This window comes from Rattus rattus, chromosome 8 (genome assembly GCF_011064425.1).
Source record: "Rattus rattus isolate New Zealand chromosome 8, Rrattus_CSIRO_v1, whole genome shotgun sequence".
NCBI classification, from domain to species: domain Eukaryota; kingdom Metazoa; phylum Chordata; class Mammalia; order Rodentia; family Muridae; genus Rattus; species Rattus rattus.
In genome coordinates this window covers 48,784,248-48,808,699 of record NC_046161.1, presented here as the reverse complement: position 1 = coordinate 48,808,699, position 24,452 = coordinate 48,784,248, and the positions used below count along the sequence as shown (strand labels likewise).

General features: G+C 45.9%; 1 protein-coding gene across 4 annotated transcripts; it reads left to right on the top strand.

The window, feature by feature from the left end:
• Positions 1 to 4,968: 4,968 nt before the first annotated feature.
• Wdr61 (WD repeat domain 61) lies at positions 4,969 to 23,821 on the top strand. 4 transcript variants are annotated; one of them, XM_032909684.1, is made up of 11 exons: positions 4,969 to 5,021; positions 7,980 to 8,030; positions 8,781 to 8,808; positions 10,359 to 10,464; positions 10,800 to 10,972; positions 15,397 to 15,545; positions 15,728 to 15,821; positions 16,973 to 17,066; positions 19,134 to 19,226; positions 21,788 to 21,866; positions 23,545 to 23,821. In XM_032909684.1, the coding sequence occupies exons 2-11, from the start codon at positions 8,019 to 8,021 to the stop codon at positions 23,632 to 23,634; spliced, it is 918 nt and encodes a 305-aa protein (XP_032765575.1). In that variant the 5' UTR covers positions 4,969 to 5,021; positions 7,980 to 8,018; the 3' UTR covers positions 23,635 to 23,821. The 4 variants fall into 4 exon arrangements, with proteins under 4 accessions (XP_032765575.1, XP_032765576.1, XP_032765579.1 ...); XM_032909685.1 differs by having other exon boundaries at positions 5,008 to 5,125; XM_032909688.1 differs by lacking the exon at positions 4,969 to 5,021 and adding an exon at positions 5,025 to 5,125 and having other exon boundaries at positions 8,786 to 8,808.
• The last annotated feature ends 631 nt before the right edge of the window (positions 23,822 to 24,452 follow it).

Below are 24,452 nucleotides of genomic sequence, written 5' to 3'. Positions count from 1 at the left end.
AGGTTACTTGGGGACCTGGGTATAGTCTTCCCTCTGTTGTGGCTTTGCCTCCTATTGTGCTCTGGTTTTTGCCACACTTTTCCTTTTCTATAGAGCAATGAGATGTAATTCATAAGCCTTTGATATGGCGAGCATCGGGTAAACGAAACTTTTCTGATCAGATGGATGATCTTTGTGGAAGATGGCCTGGGGTCCTGGTGAGATAGAATCACTGTGAACTCCTTGGGAACAAGGAAATATAATTCCTTTGAATATCCCCAGCTAGCCTGGTTTAGGCCTAGTTAGTAAGCAGTGGTAAGGCATCCATGGACAGTAGGCAACCATGAGCCACTCTGACTAGCAGCTGGCGAGTCTAAATACTACGGGGTTTTCATCTGCCTCCTTCCAGGCTCTGTGGAGACTCCTTCACGTTCCAGGGCTAAGCAAGGATTCTCGGTGGCGCCTGGTTCTCTTCCTCATTTGGTCCAGAGAGATGGCTCTCCCATATTGGCCTGTGGTATAAGCCTTTCAGAGCCCTCCAACACAGATGACTCCAGGACTTGGACAATGCCTGACAGTTGTGCCTCTGGTGATGTTCATACTTCAGTCCTGGAATTTCACATCGGAAGCCCCTAGGAACTAAGCTATGAGGTGATGATCTTCATTTGAACGTAAGGAAATGGAAGCCTGAGAGGTTCTTGCTCACGGTCCACAATGACTTGGTAGAAGGTTCTCATTGTCTCTGATAATGGAAGGAGCCAAAAAGTCAGATCCCTGCCTCTCCACCAGCCCTCACTGGCTGTGCACAGGCAGTTACTGCCACCCTCTGGCCAATGTGACAAAACCTCTCCTGTGTTCCTTAGACTAGGTCTTGCAGCCCAGGGATCCTGGCTGCAGAGAAGGAAGCCAGTCCTAGGAGGTTCCCTTGAGAAAGAATTGAGGCGTTCTTATGGGCTTAGATTTGTACCCAGACCCCTGCCCTTAGCCCCGGAACAGACATGTTCTCATCATTGCCTACTTCCTGTCTATGATCTCCGATCTCCCCCTCTCCGACACTGCAATGAGCAATAAAATGTATGTGGAGATGAGAGATGGTTAATGCTCTCGTTATGACCCTAGAGATCGGCTGTAGCGTCCCCACGTGTCTGTAATCCCAGCGGTCCTGGTGGTAAGTTAGAAGGCAAGCCCAGAGGAAGGAGAGCCCTAGGAGGGGCAGCTGAAACCTCCCTTCCACTACACACATCTCCTCCCAACAGAGTATGAGTGTGCCTGACCTTATCCCTTCCCACATCTCATGTCACCATATCTCATCGGTGACAACAATAACACCAGTGAATCTCCAGCAACCACCTGCCCCCTGACCTAGACCTTGCTTAGAAAAATCCTCTTAGGCCAGCAAGATGGTTACTCAGGCAAAGGTGCTTGGCATCTCTGAACTCAGGACCCCAGGATCCACATAGTGGGAGGAGAGAACTAATTCTTACAAGTTGTCTATGTATCTCTTCTTGGCTAATGAGAGTGATAAGATTTCAGGCCATCTGAGGATACAATGCCCGTTCCTCCCTGCCCTCACCAAAGAGCCAGGACCTCCTCCAGTCAGTCATATGCCCTCCTCCTTGAACGCCTATAGCTTTCAAATGAAAACGTTTGTCGGAAAATTTATGCTTTAGACATGGTTTTTATTTCTCCAATCACAGAGACAAAGATCTCTTACATGTGTTATCCTCAGTTGTAAGAGAAATAATGGCTGGTATTTTATATGTTCTTTGTGCCAGAGCCTCTCACATACTTAGCTGGTGAAGGTCCGGCTTTGGTTTTGAGAATAAGGTCTTGTATAGCCCAGGCTGTCCTAGAACTTGCTATGTAGACAAGATGACGCTAACCCCCTAATGTTCCTGCCTTCACCCCTAAGTTGCCCAGCGTTACCAGCATGCACTACCACCATGCTGTGGATATATATTTTTTTAATTCTTATATCATCCCTAGTGAGAAAATTCTATTGCAATCCCTATTTTAGAGGTGTCACCACAAGGAAATAAAACTTACCTATCTTAGAGGGGCATTTTTGTTCTACAGCTCAAGTCATTATGTGCTCCATTTGGAAACAGAAGGGGCCCAAGTTCCATTGGTAGGGGTGTGGAGGAGTAAAAGGAGAGATAGCCTAGAGGAATTATATGCACAGAAGGCAAGAGGCATCATATGGGAAATGCTGCAGCCTACAGAAAATGGTGTTTGTATGTTTGTGAGTGTGTGTGTGTGTGTGTGTGTGTGTGTCTGAGTGTGTATGTTTGTATGTATGTGTCTGTGCATGTGTGTGTGTGTGTGTGTGTGTGTGTGTGCATACATGTGTGAAAGAGAACAGAATGCCAGCCATGGGGCAAAGGAACAAACTTCAGAAAGGCGGGCTGGAATCCCTGTTATGAAGCTTTACACCAAGGGTTTTAAAAAGAACCTTGAGCGCCTCCTACAGGACATTTGTGGCGCGTGGCATTTCCCTTTCACTTGCTGAGCTGAAGGCAGGACCTTCACCTGTGTCCTGACAGAGTAGTGGCAGTCCTTTCTCCTAGGCACGTGGTGACCTCCCTGTCCTTGGAGGTGTGAGCTGATGTAAGACGGAGTCAGGTGTGGCATGAGCCTGAAGTGCTTCCACACACACACACACACACACACACACACACACACACACACACGCGCACACACACACACACACACACGTGACTCTAGGGTGTGTGGTGTCAGTCCCGGGACACTGCTGTTCTGTCACTCTGTTTGCTTCATCCTTTCTCGGGTTTGCTGTGTCCAAGGTTGTTGGGAAAGAGGTAACCCATTCTTTAGGAAGGAGGAAGGGAAGGCTGGGTGTGCTCTCAGAGTTCTCCGGGCAGGCCATGCCGCTCTGTCTGTCACACCCACTGCCTTCAGCTTTGCTCGATTTTATTGTGAAATCCTTTCGTGGTCTTCTGACTTGCAAGACCACAGCTCTTTCTACAGATGTCTCAGTGACACACAGCTACCCTGTCTCCCAGATTTGCTCTATAGCACACACATATATCTAGGAACTTTGATAGAAAAATAATTATATTTTTATTTCTCTTAACTTCTAGCCGAAATGTAATGTTTCTCTTGATCAACATATGTTGCACAATAAATCAGGAGGCATTGACAGTAACTGTGACTTGGTCACTAGATCAAACCACAGTTTGGATCCTATTCTATTACAACCATTGAAGGTAATGCAAAGCATTGTGTGTGCTCATTGCTACTTTGAAATCACAGAAGGAGTTAGATCTGCTGAGCTCACACAGGTATACGTTATTATTTCACCTTTTATGGCTATTTTGATAGGATTCTTTTCCTTTACTCCCGTGTGAGTATTGACCCATTTATAAATATTACTCTCAGTCTTGATTGCAGGTCAAAGACATTCATTGTACATAAGAGCCCAGCTAGTCCTGCTTCACAGTCCCCACACTGGACCAGGCTAATGACCTCATGTGCTAGGTGCTCTGGGAGTAGAAAGGTGAAAGGTAGGGGTTTAATGTACCCCTTGAACAAGCATATCTGGATTTCACATCATAATTATTTGGAGCCTTCACTCCCAGTCAGTCACTGAAGAGCAGACGAATAATTCGATGTCTAAACTCTGCTGGAATTCTCTGGGTTCTCTGTCTGGCATCTTGAGACAGCACTTGGAGGTATTTTTAGGCTTTGCGTTTGAATGGCAGGGCTATAGCCGGGCATGGTAGAGTAGGCCTGTCACTCTAGAGACTGAAACAAAGGAAGTAGAAATTCAAGGACTGACTATGCTACAGAGTAAGGTAAGGGCCAGTCTTGGCAACTCAACGAGTACTCATTTCTAAATAAATAAATAAATAGATGGCTGGGATGTAGGTCAGCAGTGCCTTGCTTGCCTAGCACAGGCAAGGGTCTGGGTTTGAATTACTGCGCCATAAAAAAATGATAGGAAATGGCTCAGCAGATAAAAGTGTCTGCCTTCAAGCCTGATGACTTGGGTTCCATTCCTGGGCCCCACAAGATAGAAAGCGAGAACTCAGACCCTCCAGTTGTCTTCTGACCTCCATGTCCACACCATGGCACGTGTGTGCACGCCCATACATGCACAGAACTTTAACAAAATTAAAATGTAGCATTTCTGAAATTACAGAACAAGGAAATTTTAGAAAACCTTTATTGTAATGATTTTCAAACTTTTTTGCCATGACTCACAGCAGGAAACAGAATTTTTTCTTTCGTGACCAAATATCTAAATAGGTGAAATACAATTTTTACAAAATATGCTATTATTTACCAGGCTTTCCAGGCAAAGGTGTGCTCCCAGCACCCTGGAAGTGGAGGCAGAGGGATAAGAAAGTGCTAGGGGATCACTTAGCATGCAGATGGCCTTGAAGGACTTCCGGTTTATGGACACCCTATACTCATAGAAAAACAAGATTTGAATAGTTTAGAAGCTCAGTAGGTCAAGTACTCCTCTGCATCTCATTGCTGCTTAACAATGTTGCTCACGAACCCACTAAACTAGTACTGGACTAACACGAAGGCCCTAAACTGCAGTTTCACAGCTGGTTGATGGTCTGTAATCCCAGCGTTTGGGAAGCTGAGCCAAGAGAACTAACAGCGGTTCAAGCCCAGCTTGAGACAACATAGCAAGATTTGGGCTCCAGAGAAAAGGGGAGGAAGGGAGATGAGGGGTGGCAGGGCTGAAAGGGAGAAGGAAAGAAAAAGAGGAAGAAGAAAAAGAAAAGAAAACAAAAGGAAAATGAACCCAGGAGGTCATCTGAGGAACTTTCTGAAGTAAGTAAGCAGCGGGCGCCCTGGGTTCTCCCCGCCCACTCTCCATGGCTCCACCCCTGCTCCCTCACCCTATCCCCTATCCCCGATCCCCGTGGAGTGCAAAGGCAGCAGGGGGCGCTGTGCCTGCCGGGCCCCGATCAGAGGAGAGGCTCCGCCCCTTCGTTAGCTCATCCACGGGCGCCACGGGCGCGCCCTACTGACGTCAGACGTGCTGTGCGGCCGGCTGTGCGGTGGTAAGTTGGTGTGCTGGGCAGTTGGGGCGTGGTGGTCGTTGGTGCTGCTGCTTACTAGCGTGGGAAGGCGAGTGAACAGGAAGGATTGGAGGCCGCCACAGCAGGTTTGTTTACGGAGACTCCAGGAGTCCAAGAGTGGCTTTCTTGACTCTATTTACCCAGGCTAGTCCGTGAGTCACGAGTCCCAAGGGCAGACAGAAGGCCCATAGGTGGACTAATTTTGCTCCCAGATAATGTTTTGTGCATCCCAGAAATGAGAGTTGGCTTTGCGGGGTAGGGTGGGGAAGTAGTTTCCCCCTAGATAGAGGACTCTCTTAGAACCAGTTCTCTAGTAGTTAGCTACGCTATTAGGTAGCAAACTCCACACCATTGAACACTAAGTAACAGAATTCCTTTTATCTCCAGTACCATATGGTATTATGCGTTACTGCCGTACTTTCATAGAGGCATAGGTTAGTCTCTGGGAAGCCCGAAGAAGAAGCATTAAATCCTACCCTGAAAACTGGAGGAAATTTTTCTAAAGAAGGAGGTGGCATATGGCCTCTTGGGGTCTCTTAGTTCTCAAATTACCCGTCATGAGATGTGCCTTAGTAGTATAAACTATGGCTTGTATTGCCTTACGCTTCCGACAACCACTCTAAGCCTCTCTTTTCTGGCCAGAAGAATGGAGCTAGTTAAGAATGCCTGCTAAGTGGAGTTAAGGAAGGTTCAGTGAGCTAATCTGAATAATAGTTAAAATAGGACCTCGTGTAGTACATCCTCAAAGGTTCAGCCTGATAAAACTGCACATCCTATTTTGAGAGTAGCTTTTTAAAAGTTGGCTCCCAGTAAACCTTCTTACTTGTAAAATTGTTTTTCTCTGTTGCCAAATGTGAGGTTCAGATGGGCAGAGAGGAGGTTGTATCACTAAGAGGGCTGGTCCTCGGCAGAGTTTGTTTCACCTTGTTTCAGTCAAGTTGGCACCGGTGCTTTCTAGTCTGGGCAAGGTCCTGTTCTTGAGTCACAAATCAGTAAAAATCATAAATACGCCTATCTAATTAAGATCTCTCAGGTCAGGCTATGTAGGAATCATGTGTCTGTGAGTTTCTGTTCCTGGTAAATGTTCTTTGTCTTTTTGGTTTGCATATTTGAAGCAGGTAGCATGAGCCTGGGTGTCTTGAGCTGTATGGACTGTTAATCTGAGGATGGCACTGAGGGGCTGTGAACATGGATTAGAAGACAGTTCACACCCTTGTATTTGTTAACCCTAATTGAAGTTTAGCACACTCTCCCATTATGAGTTCACTTGGCAAGTATTAAGTGTTACTTTGTTAACGGCTTTAGCAGTCACAGATATTTTCATATCAGAATGTTGCGATGTGACTATTGTTGTTCTTTGTTTTGAGACAGGATCTTGCCACAAAGCCAGGATTAGTAGCTCCAAAGTATTAGGATTATGGAACGGCTGGCAGGATGTCGTTTGTCTCCTAATTCTTATGTAATAAAGAGCCATGTGTGGTTTGCTCTCATAAGTTTGGTTTTCATGTTTTGACCAGATTGTTTTCCACATCGAGCCTATGCTAGCTTCTGTTTGTGAATTTTCATACTCGATAATATTTATTTGTAATCTTTAGGAGACATGTACGGGGCATTGAATCTTTGAGTCACATGATGCCCGTATTCTGCCTTGTTTCTACTCTCACACTACAAGAACATGTCTTTTCTCTGGGCTTTAGTGCCATGCCTTCTTACTTCTGTGGTTTGTTTGTTTTTGTTAGTGAGCCTGTGGTGAAGGTGACCCTCTGGTGTGGTGTGGGAGTGACATCCCATGCACTTCTTACCCAGTGCAAGAAAGCTGTGATGAGTCTTAGAGAGAAAAATGAATATTTTAGATAAGCTTTGTTGAGGCCGAGTTCGGTATTAGTAAGTTACCAATGTATGGTCATTCAAACAGAATTATATTTAAAAATGAAACAAAACAAAATATGGTTACATATTGAGCAGTTGACAAAAATGTATCCCAGAGGCTTACAGTGGCCTACCTCTGGGTCTCCAGAGGAATGGTTTGATATTGCCCATTTAATGGTTACCATTAGAGGTGACTTTATACCACAGAGAGTGAGAACATGCTAGGTTTTCTTTCTAATGCTATGTATTTTATGTATTTGAAAACAACCAGAGTGAAGGTTTATAAGTTTTACAAGTCTACTGGCTAAGTGGTGTGCAAAAAAAAAAATCAAGGCTTTGGGCATGTAAAGGTACTCACTGTCCAGCTGATACCTGGGAAAGAACTGATTTCCACAAATTGTCCCTTGACAATTCCTGCAGGAGAATGGACAAATGCTTACATACCCATAAACAGTGTATGGCTCTGTGTGTGTGTGTGTGTGTGTAGTAAATCTAAGTTTAATAAGATTTAAAAATGTTAAGTTTAATAAAATTAAGAACTTTAATGAAGTTAAATCTGTTCATAAAATAAGGCTGGACCTGTGTTTAGCTAAGGCTTTGAAACCCTTGACCAATTTGTCTCCTTGCAGCCTTATTTACACATCTGTAGGCTCTTCCAGCTTTACTTACACATCTGTAGGTCTTGAAAGGCACTTTTGGTTGAGACCACTATGTGTGTTCATGCATGTAAGAATGTTGCTGTCTTGGACTCCCTTGCTTTCTAAGATGAAGAAAATCTAAAATGAAGAAGGCCTGTAATTCTGTCTCTTAGAAGGAGAAAGGAATACATACTAGTCACCCTCTTCAGATTTGGGGAAAATAATCCATGCATGGAGGCAACGTGTATTACTTGACCCCCATGGGAGAAATCATGTGGTAGGACTTGTGATGGGACCCTCAGGGACTGGTCCATAGAAAGGTATCAGAACCTCATAACAAAGAGTGGTCTTGGTGAAGAGGAACCCCTGTGGCCTCCTTGTGCTGATCACATACATCATCTTACTGATGGAAACCCTGGTGTTGTTTTCACAGAACTGTCTGGCCTTTAGCTCTTCATCTTTGGTTAAGGAAATGACCAACCAGGTAAGGTCTGCAGTGGGAGAAAAGGCTTCACTTTGTCACTGGCAGACTCAAGCTTAAGGGATTGCCTGGGTGTGTGGTTAGGGAAGCTACTGTTTAGTTCTTGCCCTGTTCCTAGAGACCTAGGTGACTTTGGGTACCTCCTCATCACAGGGTGAGGTGGCATTTGTAAATGCACCACACTGAGACTACCTCATGCCGTTGCCACAGTTTAGAGGGGGACTGAGGTTTAAAAGAATTTATAGATAAAAGTAAAGTCAGTAGGAGGTAGACTAGTCAGTCAATAAGCACCTTTACAATTACAGAGAAAGGTATGTGTATGGACTGTATCATCTCATACAACTGCAAAAATTAGGCTTCAAACAGGACTCAGCTTCCTCCTGGATCAGAGGTGAAGAAGGTATAACTGGTCTTATATTGTTGGGGGTGGGGCACATTGTAGTCAGATGTGATGCTGCACACCTTTGCGGGCAACTCTTAGGGTGAAGCTGGAGTTTAGTGCAAGCCTTGGCTACAGAGTTTGAAGCCAACCCTAGCTACCTAGAAAGCCCCCCACCTCCACCCCTCAAAAACAGAATGAAGAACTGATTTTTCTCTGGTGTTGTGAGTAGGAACCAAGGACTGTGTAGGATGGTCAGGGAGGGGGCTTGGGGAGTAGGTGCAGCTGTACTGTCTTATCTCTCTCGGAGTCCTGGGGGAGGGGGTACAAGGTAACTGAGACTGTCACTAACTGTGGCTTCTGTTCTTTTGTAGTACAGTATTCTCTTCAAGCAAGAGCAAGGTAAGCAACCCACCTCTTCAAGCAAATTCTTTTGTGAAAAAAATGTGTCCTCCTGGTTTCTTTAAGATTTTATCACACCAACCCGACACAGATCCTAGATATGTTAACTTCACAGAATTGACCATGGCGGCCAAAAACAAATACACTCAGTGAAAAAGTAAATAGTTACTTTGGGTCTGGCGGAGCATGCCTGGGTCAAGAAGGCTGGAGGTATGGCTTGATGATAAAGCGCTTGTCTCACATGCACAGGGCCAACCCCAGTACTACCCCCCACCCCTACCCTACCCCCCCCAAAAAGATTGGTGTTTTAGAAAGGTAGCTTTGGAGAATTGTAACCAGGCATGGATGAAGCTTCTGTGCGTGCTTCCCCGTTTAACAGATGCGTACTAGCTCTGCAGATTCCACAGTGTAGCTCACAGAATATGTGGCTCTCAAAATTAGACTGAATATGGACAAGTTAATATCTGGAGTTTGGATCCTAGCTCTATCCTTCTTAGCCTTGTGCCTTCAGGTGAACAAGGCATCTCCAGTCTTCCAATCCCGTACTTGTATAATGAGATGATCTTTTCGGGGAGGAGGGAAGTTCAACGGTGGTGATCAAGTCCAGGGCCTTGCCCATTCTAGGCAAGTACTGCACCTCAGCTCTTGTTTTTTTGAAAAAGGAATTCCCTTGTAACTCAGGCTTGCCTTGATCTTGGTGCCTAGGCTCTTGATGCTCTCGCCTCTATTTCCTAAGTGCTGCAGTGACAGACGCAGGCCACCACCCGCAGGCATGATCTTGGTAGGACTTACTTCATAAAGCAGCTGTGAATAAGACAAGAGGATTCATGTGATGAGCGGCCCATTAAGCATAATAAACACATTTATAGTAAAAGATACCTCATGCATTTTTTTTTAAAATATTTATTCATTTATTTCATGTGTGAGTACACTGTAACTGTCTTCAGTCACACCAGAGGAGGGCATCAGATCCCATTACAGATGGTTGTGAGCCACCATGTGGTTGCTGGGAATTGAACTCAGGACCTTAGGAAGAGCAGTCAGTGCTCTTAACCGCTGAGCCATCTCTCCAGCCCACCTCATGCATTTTTAGACCAGTATTGTTTATAGAACTGTCTCCTGGTTTCCAAAGGCCTCTGAGATATTAACTCCCATTAAGTTGAGGTCCTTGGGAAGGGGTGATCCCCCACTCAGTTTAGTTATTTTGGTCAACTGATTGCTGCTGTGTCTGATTGTCTGATGGATGGCAGATTATTGAATCAGTCACTGTATTTGAAATCTGAAGACTTGTCTTACTTCTGAGTCTACTTCTCTTCTTGAAAACTTGTGTTTTAGGGTAGGTGGCTAAAACTAAACAAGAGCCTCTAGGTTTCCCCGTATTCCCACCAGTCCAGTGGTGCAGTGCCCAGCAGCACCGTGAAGAGATATCTAGAAACGACATTACTTAGAGTTACCATTTTGTATTTCAGCTGTGTATTCAATTTTATCACATTGAATGTGGGAATTGTGTGTATAGAAAGAAACTTTAAAGGAAACACTTTGCATTCTAGCCCACGATGATGCCATATGGTCGGTTGCCTGGGAGACAAACAAAAAGGAAAACATTGAAACAGTGGTCACAGGATCCCTGGATGATCTGGTGAAGGTCTGGAAATGGTGAGCACCTCAGCCCTTTCAAAACCATGCAGATTTGGGGCAAGGGTTTGCTTCTGGCCTCCCAGTTGCTGTAAGAAAAGCTTTGGCTTTTCTGGTCAAGAAAGCAATAGCAGCACAGACGCCGTGGAACAGCAGCATTTCCTAGTTGGTTTCCTGCCGTGTGCAGTTAAAGCTCTGTGTGGAGGGAGCCCAGAGCTAACCTGGTACATCGTGTGTTCAGTTTGCAGGCTTCTGCGTTTCATCCGTCATTTGTTGGGAATGCCCCAGGATGTAGACGTTCTGGTGCCTGTACAGTGTCTTGTGTGTAAAGAATCGCTTTTCTGTCTCTGTTGTAGGCGTGATGAGAGGCTGGAGCTGCAGTGGAGCCTGGAGGGACATCAGCTCGGTGTGGTGTCTGTCGACATCAGCCACACCCTTCCCATTGCTGCCTCCAGTTCTCTAGATGCTCATATTCGACTCTGGGACTTGGAAAATGGCAAACAGATGAAGTCTATAGATGCAGGACCGGGTAAGAACTTCACTTTTCGGGGAGATGCTAGAAATCTACAGTCTTCTTTCTTTTACGTTTTAAGGACAGCGTGTTTCCAGTTCAGAACTGTAGGTACTCTAATTCAACCCAGATGTCACTTTGGTCATACATTGTGTTAGACCGAGTGATGAGCACACCCTGAAGACAGCCTTACATAATTTCAGGCCAGGCTTGGCCGCCACATGGGTTGTACTGCTGTACTTATGGGAAAACCAAACCAAACCAGGTTTTTAGAGTTGAGAATTGAGAGTTTGGTATTGTAGAGCTGTGCTGGCCATGCCAGTGGGTCTCTACCTGACCCATTCTGAGGAGATACATTCCCTGCCTCACAGAAGCCTCCAGTCTGAACAGTGGTTATCTCTATTAATTGTGGTCAAAATGCCTGGGTTCTAGTGTGTGGCACATAGAGAGAAAGAAACAAGTTTGCGGATCTTTTTTTAAGTTGGTGGAGCAGTGTTCTCGCTCCTCAGCCTCATTGGACATTATCTGCGATGGCAAGGGACAATTTTACTGGACTAGATTGGTGTAGAAAAAACAGTATGACATTCCAGGATTCCTTTTAGCCTCCTGTTTACTTAAAATGTCCATGTGGTTCTCAGTAGCAAAGCCTGTTCTGCCTCAATGGGCAGTGGGCAGTGATCTCCAGAGGTGCAGATAGCATGACATCACTCTGCACACTCCTCTGTGGTGGATTATGGAGGAGCTGCTCAGTTGCTTGATGGAGCTCATTTCCCAGTAGACTTGCCTCCCTCTGGTTATGCTCACAGCTACGGTCGGCTGCCCTTATATAGTACAGAAAGAAGGCTCCAGGGCTTGTAAGGAGGCTGAGTCGTCTAGGACTGAGTGCTGTCCTCAGGAGCAGTATTCCTTGGCTTACTGCTAGAGTTTCTGTTGAGGATATCCATGCCCAGTTCCTGTGTGAATCCTCTCAATCACAGATTAAGAGTGGGGCTGAGATGTGTACCTGAAAAACTGGGTTGCTTCTGATGTTTTAGGAGTTCGGTTTGGTGCTTTAGTTTTTGAGACCTGTTCTTACAATGTAGCTCATGCGAGACTCAAACTCATAGCTGCTGCTTCTGCTTAGCCTCCCAAGTGTCAGGGTTACAGGCACTTGGAGTTGCAGGTGACTGCTATGAAAGACAGTGCAAGGAGTAAAGTGGTTGGATGTGCTTTGGGGGATCGATGTGGCAATCTGTTCAAAACTAGACCAAGTCTTGGTCAAATGACAGAGGCAAGCAGTGCTGCCAACAGCTAATTAGCTGAGTGCCTTGGGGGAGTCTAGGTTTAATGAAGCTAGGGACAGCTGACTTCCCTTGAAAATGCCACCACATAAGGTGGAGTGATCTTGAAGAAGAACTGGAAATAGAAAAAACAAAGCTGGAGCAATCAGTCTATTATTAGCGCTCTACCAGGCTGTCTGGCGACCACAGTGACAGTGTACTGGTCCCTGCACATCACACCTAAAATGCCCACAGGAAGAGAAGAGCAGCCCTCCCTCCATAAGGAGGAGGGATTTAGGGTCTAGAATAAACGGTTTACTCTGCAAGTATTAGGGTTAAATCTTAGCATGCAGGTTTCACTGAGATAAACGTGGCTTGTCTGTGACTGAAGACGTTTGATCGTAAAGGATCTGTCAATAGTGTCTATCAGAATAATTTGGAAGAATCTCTAAGCTTTGAGAAATAAAAGTTAGGTTTTCTGTTGGCCTTTTTCCCTGAAAATATCTAATAGGATTTTTAAAACATACTCCTTTTTGGGCCTGACATAGATAGGGGGTGGCAAAAGCTGGTGTGTTGGGGTTCTGTAAGGAATAGAACTGATAGAATACACAATTCATATAGGTAGGTGTATATTAAAGGGGGAGATTTACTAGATCGGCTCACAGGGTTGGTCCAGGTGAGCAGGTGGTGGTCCTGGCTCACACTGGAGAGCCTGAGGGTCCTGTAGGTGCTCAGTCCCAGAGCGGCTGGTCTCAGTCTGCAGTGCATCCTGAAGAAGTAGGTTCTAAGTCTGTGAAGGAATGATGCCAAAGCAAGAGAGAGACCACGCAGATGGGGGCAAGTGAGCAGAAGGCAGAGCTGCTTTCTTCTGTGCCTTTCATCTGAGCTGCCACCACAAGGTGCCACCACATTGGAGTGGGTCTCCTGCTTTATGTAATTGATGAAGAAAATCGTTCGCAGAGGTGCTCAGCCACTTGTGTTGTCGTTGGCTTCAGATGCAGTCTAGCTGACAACCAAGATTGGCCATTGGAGCTGACGACAGCAAAGTCTCTCAGGCCTTCCATGCCTCGGAGATTGTTCCTACATGGGGGAACAGAAAGAAAACTGCCCTCCGTCATTTAACTCTATAGGTGGACATTAGAAAGCCATCAAGGGCGAGGGAATTCAGTTGCTCAGTGAGTAAAAGCAAGCACTGGCACACAAGCATTAGACTTGACCTGAGCTCTCCAGAGTCCATGGGGAAGCAGGAGGTGGAGATGGGTGGCTCCCCTGACATGCACAGTGGGGCGCAGGTGACCCTGTCTCAAGGTGCAAGTTGAGGACTGATGCCTGACCTTGTCCTGTTGTCACACATTCTATAGTGTGATCACATGCTGCTGTGGCGTGTGTACACATACAAGTGTGTATACACCATGAAGATGAAAACAGTGTTAAGTGCAGGTGAAGATGGTTATAAAAACATTTCCAGGTCTTAAGGGTTGAGAACGTGAAAGTAAATTTTATTTTTGAAAGAAGTATTTCCTAAGTAAAATGATCAGGTTCAATGACAGCACTGGGGTGGGATGTGTATGAAAACGTTCAAGAGTTTTATTGTTCTGTACTAGGGATGGGTGGGTGGTGGCTCATCTGGGCTTGGGCCTTTGTCTCCCCTGTGTCAGGCTTGTAGGCCTGCCTCTCCTTCACCATCTCAAGGGTAAGAAGACTGCAGAAGAGCCATGGTCATCATCACTGAGCCGGTCCCTGGAATGAGGGAGGAGCCCCTTTTTTCTCTGTGCTGGTGTGGGGCAACTCCTCTTCAAGTCTAGGCTTAGGAAAGTGACCAGACACGCTGTGAAAATAGGTTCCTGACGTGGCTCCTAAAGCTGCTAGGTGGTGAGCTGAGGCAGGTAGCTGAGAAAAGAAGTGCGGAAGCACCATGGGCAGCCCAGATGGAGACCATGTGCATGCATGCAAGACCTGCATGGTCCGGCCAGGGACACTGGTGTTTTAGTCCACATGCACTGAACTGAGTCAGCGAGGTCCATAGCGTCCCTTCACAGCTGACCTCTCAGTGATTCTTCAGTGCTGTGAGTCTGTACTGTGCTCTGTTGTAGTCTTTAAGACTGTTGTTTTCATTCATAGCTTACGTGAGTTGGCAAAATTTCCCTGTGTAAGTGTGTGGTTTATTGAATACATTTCTGTATTGGGCAGCTGTCACTGTAGTGCATTTACAGAAGCTCCATGCCCGGAGGATTTCCTCATGTCCACTTAACATGTCGTCCCTGTCCCCCTGTCAGCCTCTAACAAATACTGCCACCGTCTCTGTCTCGTTTTTTACCTTAATGAATATTTTCATCTAAGTGGGTGTTTAGTGTCTCACTCTCATCTTCTTTGTTTTTCAAGTGTTTTTGAGTTTCATCTATTTTGTGGTATAGAGTTGTTCTTTTTTTTATTTTTGGTTCTTTTTTTCGGAGCTGGGGACCGAACCCAGGGCCTTGTGCTTCCTAGGCAAGTGCTCTACCACTGAGCTAAATCCCCAACCCCAGAGTTGTTCTTTTTGTTGGCAGTAATATTCTTTTATGAGGGTGCACCAAGGTTCCCTCATTTACCAGCTCAAGTCTTCGACTGCTTGCAGTTTGAGCTGTTTGTGAGTACAGTGCTGTGGGGATGAGAGCATCCTTGCATGCTCTCCTGTCTCCTGGAGCTCCCGGGAGTAGACTGCTAAGCACAGCGTTTGCTTTTACCTAAGACACTGTCAAACTGGTTTTCAGAGTGGCTGTTTCATTTTACATTGTCACCAGAACATGAAGGTTCTAGCTTCTCATGTCTTTGTTAGCTCTGGGCACTGTTCAACCCTTATTTATTTATTTATATTTAAGAACCTCATAGACGGGTTGGGGATTTAGCTCAGTGGTAGAGCGCTTGCCTCGGAAGCGCAAGGCCCTGGGTTCAGTCCCCAGCTCCGGAAAAAAAAGGGGAAAAAACAAACAAACAAACAAACAAAAAAGAACCTCATAGACAAAATTTAAATTTGGTAGAGAAGTTTCCCAAGTCAGGAAACATTTTCTCTAAGTTTAAAGACTTCATTTGGTCCTGAATCAGGATAACTTTTCTCTAATTGAAAGACTATGTTTAGTGAAACTATAGTTTGTAATTAAAGTCAAATCTGTTCTCACTGGGCACTCTCCTTTTGTTCCTTCCTAGTGGATGCCTGGACTTTGGCATTCTCTCCGGACTCCCAGCATCTGGCAACAGGAACTCACATGGGGAAAGTGAACATTTTTGGTGTGGAAAGTGGAAAAAAAGAATACTCTTTGGACACTAGAGGAAAATTCATCCTTAGCATCGCATATGTAAGGAAGCCTCCCTGTCGAGTCTTTTAGCTGTCGCCCTCTGCACAGATCCCGCTGTGCTCATGAGGCCGCTCTCTGTTGCTGTTGTTGGCAGCCAGGTAGACCTGAAGCCAGCAGGATGGCTTGCATCAGAAGAGACAGATTAACCGTATCATCTCAAAGCCCCCATCTCTCCTCAACAGAGTCCTGATGGAAAATACCTGGCCAGCGGAGCCATAGACGGGATCATCAATATTTTTGATATTGCAACTGGAAAGCTTCTGCACACGCTGGAAGGTATCCACAACCCATCCTATTGTGTGCTCACTGGATGGATTATCAGGTCACAAAGCAAGAGTGCTTCTTTTGTTAAAATGTTAAAATCTAAATTATTTTCATCTGTGTTGGAAAACTGAAGTGCCACTATGTGTTGGACTTAGAACTGTGGTCTGGTCTGGACAAATAGTTCTTACACAAATAGTGTAAACACAAATAGTGTAAACACAAATAGTGTCACAAATAGTGTCACAAATAGTGTCAAACACGTTTTGAGTGAAGTAGGCTATTTTTTACATATGTGTCTGATTTCTCTTTTTTCCTCTCTCCCCCTCCCTCCTCCCTTCCCCTCCCTCCTCTTTTCTTCATGAGCTTTGTGATTGGAAGGTGTCTCCTTTTTTGTGCTCATTTAGTATCAGATGAGAACATTTGTGCCCACTCCATACTGGAGACCGTGGGAGGACAGAACAGGAGAGAGCTCACTCCTCTCATGCATGATCTCGAATTCTAACCAAGTACACGTGTTATCTTCTCAACTTATCTTTCACCCAAGGACAAGAGATTTGTTAGAAAAATAACATTTTATTTGTCTTACAAGTCAGAAGCAGCCTGTATTTCCATGTTCGGCTATATTATAGTTGAGAGTTTTTGTATTTCAGGTTTTTAATTGTGTGTGCGTGTGCGCACGAAACCACATGCCTGCCTACAGAGGCCAGATTTTTTTAATCCTTGGAACCAGAATTACAGATTTTTTTTTGTATTTTAAGGTTTTTAATTATGTGTATATGTGAGAGAGACAGAGGAAGAGTGAGAGTGTGTCTACCTACAGAGGCCAGATGTTTTTAATCCCTTGGAGCCAGATTTGCAGGTGACTGAGCTGCTAGCTGTGAGTACTAGGAACTGAACTCGTCTGAGAGAGCAGTACGTGCTGAGCCGTGGCTCCGGCCCCCCAGGTGCTTTTTAGTTTAGCAATGTGTAGTAAGGCCTGGGTAATTAGATAAGCGAACTAAGAAAAGATGGCTCCATGAGAGAGGCTGGAGCCATGTGGGAACGGGAGCAGGGGTCATGTCAGTGCAGCCATTCCAGCTCGGTGATTATTGGTCATTAAAAGGGCACAGTTAGCAGGAAGCTCATGCAGCAGCTGCCAAGTTAACGGCTTTTCTGATTTTCAGGCCATGCGATGCCCATTCGATCCTTGACCTTTTCCCCTGACTCCCAGCTCCTCGTCACGGCTTCAGATGATGGCTACATCAAGATCTATGATGTGTGAGTTACCTTCTCCAGAGTAAAGGTTGTAGCATGGTGGCAACATGTCCTCTTACTATGAGAGCCATTGTAGGAAGATGCTGCCTGCTCATGACCATGAATCAGCTCTGAGGCTTTGGGCTTCTCAGTCATTCCTCCTCAGCCAGCCCCTCCTGCTGGAGTTCCCAGCATGTCCTGGAGGTCTCTGGAGTAAATGGCATCCGTGCAGTCCTAGCAGGTGTCCTGGCTCACTGCTACATAATTCTTTTGGGTAGATGTGTGCTGTGCAGTATACACCTGAGGAAGTGGAGCTCTGGGCCATGGCTGGCTGGAGTCAGGGCCCTGCTGTTATCCAGGCTAATCCTGGTCAGGGAACCCTTAGTTGGTGAGCTGCCTCATAGATCTAGGTGAAGAGCCTTTCAAAATATGTCCTAGACGATGGTGTAGGAGTGAGCAGGTTACTGGAGTCCCCATCTCCACTGGGGGCCTGTACCGCTCTCCTTCCGTGAGTCCTTCTCACATCCTCAGCCCACTGCTATTGCAGGAAATGCCTTGTGTCGTTGCGGGTTTCCTGAGGAGCCTCTGGCTCACCACTCCCCAATTCTTTTCTACTCTGTTATACACATTTTTACTCCAACATGATCTTTGTCCTTGGCTGTATGTGTCCTGCCCCTTTATGTGCCTCTGTGAGCTGTTTGAGGGTTTAACTGAGTAGAGGGGCCTGCTGCTTTTGACATTAGTGCTGAGACCTCGGAGAGACTCGAGAAGTAGCACGTGCTTGCTAGTGATAGGGTCAGCTTAAATGTGGCGGTTTGGGGCAGGTCTCTGTTAGCTGTCACTGCTGCTCTTTTATTGATCTTCCAAGAGCTGTTGAGGCAGCATGACCTTAGTGCCTCCATTTTGCTGAAGAGGACCTTGAACGGAGGTGGTGATTGCCCTAGAAATAGGGACTCAGGATTCCTCGTCGTCCTCTTGGGTCTGCTGCCTCCTGTCTTGCCAGGATGTCCTCTGCTTCCCCTGACTGAGGCTTATTTCTAGGGGCAAAACTGCTGACCTCAGGCCCAGGGCTCCCCTCCTGTCATAGGTATTTGGTTTCCCGGGAAATGAGGTTTGGCAGTTACCAGCACTTGCCACTCCTCAGAGTGTAGTTCTCAGCAACCCACTTGGTGGCTCATAGCTGCCTGTAACCCCAGCTCAGGGAACTTGATGTCTTCTTTTAGATTCCAGAGGCACCCCACATAGATAGAACACATACGTAAAATATAACTATTTTTCAAAATAAAAGAAACACGAAGGGGTTGGGGATTTAGCTCAGCGGTAGAGCGCTTGCCTAGCGAGCGCAAGGGCCGGGGTTCGGCCCCCAGCTCCGAAAAAAAAAAAAAAAAAAGAAACACGAAACCAGTTGTAGGAATTGGGCTTAACGTAGGTTTTTGGCTTTTTAAGAAATTTTTTGTTTTTGATGGGGTGTTGTTTTATTTTTGGTTTTGACAGGGTCTTACCTGGCCTGGAACGCCATATGATAGACCAGGCTGGCCTTGAACTCACAGAGATCTACCTGCTTCTGCCTCCCAAATGCTGGGATTAGAGGCATGCACCACCTCACCCAGCTGCCTCCCTTGTTCTTGACTAGATTACAAATGATCTCTCTGACCACAAATGCTATGAAGGTCCATCTTGCTGAGTTCCTGTCATCATGGGAAAGGTCCTGTTGCAGGGTCTGGCTGGCCTGCTCACCTCTGCTGCTCTGTGTCCTCATCTTGGAGTTGGCTGAACCATCGCTGCGCCTCCAAGCTCTTGATATTTTTTTTTCTTTTTTTTTGGAGCTGGGGACCGAACCCAGGGCCTTGCGCTTGCTAGGCAAGCCCTCTACCACTGAGCTAAATCCCCAACCCCGCTCTTGATATTTTTAACTTAATGCTACTCTAAAAATGTGTCTCTGCTGTTTGATGCTGCTTCATTGAAAATGGAGTTTATGACGTATTCTGATAGTATACTCTGCCGTGCGAGCAGAGATAGCTCACTAACCAATCCAGCAATTAGAGCTCCCCAAATAAGCATCTCCATTGTTTGAATCTTTTCTTCTTTCAGGCAACATGCCAATTTGGCTGGCACACTGAGTGGCCATGCATCCTGGGTATTGAATGTTGCGTTCTGTCCTGATGACACTCACTTTGTTTCCAGGTATGTAGGAGTCTTAAATTTCTAAAATGCTTGGCTGGGGGTGGGGGTGGGGGAACAGTCTTCTGGTAATTTGCTTTAAAATTGAAAGACTACATTATAGACTTTTAAAGTTCTGGGGCTAGAGAGATGGCCCAGTAGTTAAAGACAACTGGCTGTTCTTCTATTTCCAGCACCCACATGGCAACTCACAAGCGTGTGAAGCTCTAGTCCCAGGGGATCCCATGCCCAGTTCTGGTCTACTGGAATACATTCAGACAGAACACTCATATGCATAAATAAAATTAAAACTCCTATAAATTAATAGAATCCAAGCTCCCCAGGCTAGGCCTGGTGGTGTAATCCCTTAATCCCAACCTGGTGAACGAGAGGCAGGTAGACTTCTAAATTCAAGGCCAGACTAGTCGACATAGTGAGTTCAGAGCCATCTAGAATTATGTAGCCTGTCGAACCCCCCTACCCCCAAGAAATTCAAATTGCCTTTGTTTACTCTAGGTTTTAAAGGGTTTTTGTTTTTAAATAAACTGTTGAAATGTTAGATTTTTCCTAAAAGTCTAGGTTTCCACTTAGTGTAACTCTGATATAGCCTGTGTTCCAAAAGGAACTTAGAATCTGCAGGTCTGCCTATAGTGTCTCTATAGATGCTGTACTGTGTCTCTATAGATGCTGTACTGTGTCTCTATAGATCCTCTAGTGTGTCTCTATAGTTCCTCTAGTGTGTCTCTAGATGCTCTACTGTGTCTCTATAGATGCTCTACTGTGTCTCTCTAGATGCTCTACTGTGTCTCTAGATGCTCTAGTGTGTCTCTCTAGATGCTCTAGTGTGTCTCTCTAGATGCTCTAGTGTGTCTCTCTAGATGCGCTACTGTGTCTCTCTAGATGCTCTAGTGTGTCTCTCTAGATGCTCTAGTGTGTCTCTCTAGATGCTCTAGTGTGTCTCTAGATGCTCTAGTGCTCTAGTGTCTCTCTAGATGCTCTACTGTGTCTCTCTAGATGCTCCACTGTGTCTCCTAGATGCTCTCTGTGTCTCTCTAGATGCTCCACTGTGTCTCTCAGATGCTCTACTGTGTGTCTACAGCTCGCCCACTGTGTCTCCTAGATGCTCCTGTGTCTCTATAAGATGCTCCAGTGTCCCCCATAGATCCAGTCTCCCCAGTGCCCTCTCTAGATGCTCTAGTGTGTCTCTCAGATGCTCTAGTGTGTCTCCTAGCTCTAGTGTGTCTCTCTCGAAGCTCTATTGTGTCTCTCTAGATGCTCTAGTGTGTCTCTAGATGCTCTAGTGTGTCTCTCTAGATGCTCCAGTGTGTCTCTCTAGATGCTCCCACTGTGTCTCTCTAATGCCCACTGTGTCTCTAGATGCTCTAGTGTGTCTCTAGATGCTCGACTGTGTCTCTCTAGATGCTCTACTATGTCTCTCTAGATGCTCTACTGTGTCTCTCTAGATGCTCTACTGTGTCTCTAGATGCTCTAGTGTGTCTCTCTAGATGCTCTACTGTGTCTCTATAGATGCTCTAGTGTGTCTCTCTAGATGCTCTAGTGTGTCTCTCTAGATGCTCTAGTGTGTCTCTCTAGATGCTCTAGTGTGTCTCTAGATGCTCTAGTGTGTCTCTCTAGATGCTCTAGTGTGTCTCTCTAGATGCTCTACTGTGTCTCTCTAATGCTCTACTGTGTCTCTAGATGCTCTAGTGTGTCTCTAGATGCTCGACTGTGTCTCTCTAGATGCTCTAGTGTGTCTCTCTAGATGCTCTACTGTGTCTCTCTAGATGCTCTACTGTGTCTCTAGATGCTCTAGTGTGTCTCTATAGATGCTCTACTGTGTCTCTCTAGATGCTCTAGTGTCTCTCTAGATCCTCTAGTGTGTCTCTCTAGATGCTCTAGTGTGTCTCTAGATGCTCTACTGTGTCTCTAGATGCTCTAGTGTGTCTCTATAGATGCTCTACTGTGTCTCTCTAGATGCTCTAGTGTCTCTCTAGATGCTCTAGTGTGTCTCTCTAGATGCTCTACTGTGTCTCTCTAGATGCTCTACTGTGTCTCTAGATGCTCTAGTGTGTCTCTCTAGATGCTCTACTGTGTCTCTATAGATCCTCTAGTGTCTCTCTAGATGCTCGACTGTGTCTCTATAGATGCTCTAGTGTGTCTATAGATGCTCGTGTGTCTATGGATGCTCTACTGTGTCTCTATAGATGCTATAGTGTGTCTATAGATGCTATAGTGTGTCTATAGATGTTAGTGATGTTCCAGGCCCTGGAGGCAGAGGCAGAGGTTGAGAACCAGGACTGGAGCTGGTGAGCATTGCTCAATGGGTGTGAGTCCTTTTGACATTTCTACAGACTTCCCTCATCCAGAAATGGGCAGGTAGGCTTAAGGCTCCCCATGGTGGTACTTGGCAGGCAGGCCAAGCTGATGAGAATCTTGGCTGCCCAGTGAGGAGATAGTCATCTGGTGACACCTGTACCCCAGCTCTGAGTAGCAACAAGGGACCCTCTAAAGGTAGAAGTGTGTAAGTCTGCAGAGGAGCGTAGGATAACTCAGTGTTCTCATCCTAACATTTGCTTTTGAAACAGTTCATCCGACAAAAGTGTAAAGGTCTGGGATGTTGGAACAAGGACCTGTATTCACACCTTCTTTGACCACCAGGATCAGGTATGGAATAAGCAGCATGTAAATTCCCTTGCATTTAGGTTTCCTTTATAGTCTTTGTGTTGGAGTTGAGAGACAGAGCTCTGGGACAGGTCAGCCTTGTGATCGTGAGGGGTCCCCTACATGTTCCAAAACACACGACTTAGCCACACCTCCTCCTTTGAAGTTACACACGTATGCCTGGGATCCTGCTCTGGGTACTTCTAGGCCTTCTTCTTTGGGTGGTTTCACTGCTTAACATACTCATCATTTACATATTCAGAGTTATTCAGGGATTTGATCTCTTTAATATGTATGTCAGGGAATGTTACAGGTTGTTCATTGTAACCATAGTGCTAAGCCTAGTTTCCATCTTTGTAGATTTTTCTTGGTCCCTACTGTTTGTGTCTCCTGGGGGTTCTTAAAATGCCACTTGTGAGCTGAGGGCAGTGGTCCATGCCGTAACCCCAGACCTGGAGGCTTAGGCTGGAAGATCTACACTGGAGTTACTTGCCTGGCGTGGGTCAGGTCCCAGCTTCAACCTTCCATCCACAAGGAAACGGATTCAGATTCACTTACTGCCTCATGGGCCTGAGAGTCTTTCCCTTTTTTTCCTTTCTTGACCAAGGGAAGGGGATTTTTAAAACAGTCTTGCACTGTAGCCCAGACTGGTCTTGAGCTTTGTGTAGTCCACCTCCCTTTGCCTTCGCCTGGGATGGTAGGTGTGAACCCCTGCCCTGCTGAGACTACGTTTCAGCCTCTCCTGCATGTTGCCATCACTGCTGATTCCAGCCAAGCTTTGGTTCTCAACCTAGAAGTCAAATAACCCTTTCACAAGGGTCACCTATCAGACATTTCCATTGTCATTCATAATAGTAACACAGTAAGGAAAGGGTTACACCCAGCACTGGGAAGGTTGAGAACCTTAGGTCTGGAGGAACTAGGCAGCATAAGAATTAAAATGCTGAGCAACAAAACATCAGAAAATTACTTGAATGCTTTTAGATATCGTACATGCTTTTTGAGTGTATTGCCATTCACACTGCTTTGCGTTTGTGTCAGATTATTGCAGTGAACCGAAGGGTTGGATCTTGGTAGTCTACTACTGGCTATAAGCGTTCTTCTTAGTCCTAGCTGGGTTGCTTATTTCATGGGGTTGTTGTGATGGTATTTCAGAGAAAGATGTTTGGAATGGAAGTGAGGCCCTCATATGGCCTGAAACCACCAAGGTTAGCCTCCAATCTCAAGGTGAGGGCACAGCCTGACAGGGATGCATTCCTAGTAATCACACAGTTAACTCAGCCACGTTCATTCTGAGAGGAAGTGTGAAGTCCAATTCAGTGCACAGCCAAGGAAATCAGTGGTGCTCAGGAGCTCGTGGCTCTTTGGGAAAGGGTAAATACTGACCCTGCTGTGGGTAGGTGTGAGTGGTGTGCATTGCTGCGTTCCCTACAGGCTCCCCCTGGAAGCATAGTGCCTGCCAGGCAGGAGTCCACTTCATGGCATTACCCCTGGATCTGAGTCTGTGAAAGGGTGGTGGGTGATCTTATCTTAGAGAGGGGAAGTACTATTCCATAGCCAGTGGACATGGCCCACTTAGAGATCGGATCTTGGGCTTGTGTAGATTCAGAAGGACGAGTGCTCACTCCTTAAAAAATACAGGAATTAGAATGCTTTTTGGCTTTGTTTCTTTACTTTGCAGGTTTGGGGAGTAAAATATAATGGAAATGGATCAAAAATTGTGTCTGTTGGAGATGACCAGGAGATCCATGTCTATGACTGCCCAATTTAAACACCAGATCTTCAGGGCCAGTGCCTCAGACTACGCAGGGTTGATAGGACATTCCTCAGCTTTTTTGGCACACTTAAAGTACAGCATATATTGTAGAAATTTTGTAGATACAATATAAATTGTTCCTGTTTTATTGGAAATGTAACTCATATTTTAATGTAAATAAAGCATTCTTAATGCAACCACCTGTATTTGTGAACAAGCAGTTCTTTTCCCTGACCCTGACCCTGACCCTGACCCTGACCCTGGAGAGCAGGAGAGAACCTGCCTGAGTGGAGATCAGGTGCTCCCTGGGCTAGAAAGGCAGCTCTCTGTTCCCAGGTGACAGCAGCGTATTTCAGAATGGAGTTCTGACAGAAACAGGCTGAGAGCATTGGAACTTTGTAAGGTCCTACCTGCCTGGGCATACTTCCATGTGTATATTTTAAATGCCCCCTTTGCTACACCCTTTTTCCCTGTACTTTTTAGAGGTCTGACCTACTAGCAGCCTGCCTTGCCCTTGTGGGCTCAAGACTAGCAGACAGGCTGAACACTGCTCTGCCTCAGACTAGAATTCCAGCACTTTAGGCCTTTTCTGCACTCGGCCTCAGGACTGGGTCTGCATGGTACCGGGGAAGGAAGGTTTCAGACACTAATATCCTGGGCTTGTTGCTTCTTACTGACACTGTGTGCCTGGTCCCATTGTGCACATCCTCAGTCCCAGCTTCTATGAACAGTCCAGGCTGGTTTCCCCACCTCTCTTGCTCACTCCCCTGTAGCTACACTCTCCTGTTTGCCTGGCCTCAGTGTCTCCTCCTTAGACAGGTCTACACCTCACA

What these genes read in the sequence shown, in the direction of transcription:
- Wdr61 (XM_032909684.1), top strand. An exon ending in CTGGTGAAGGTCTGGAAATG is followed by an intron (nt 10,465 to 10,799) that starts GTGAGCACCTCA and finishes TCTCTGTTGTAG; the next exon opens with GCGTGATGAGAGGCTGGAGC. An exon ending in TACATCAAGATCTATGATGT is followed by an intron (nt 17,067 to 19,133) that starts GTGAGTTACCTT and finishes TTCTTCTTTCAG; the next exon opens with GCAACATGCCAATTTGGCTG.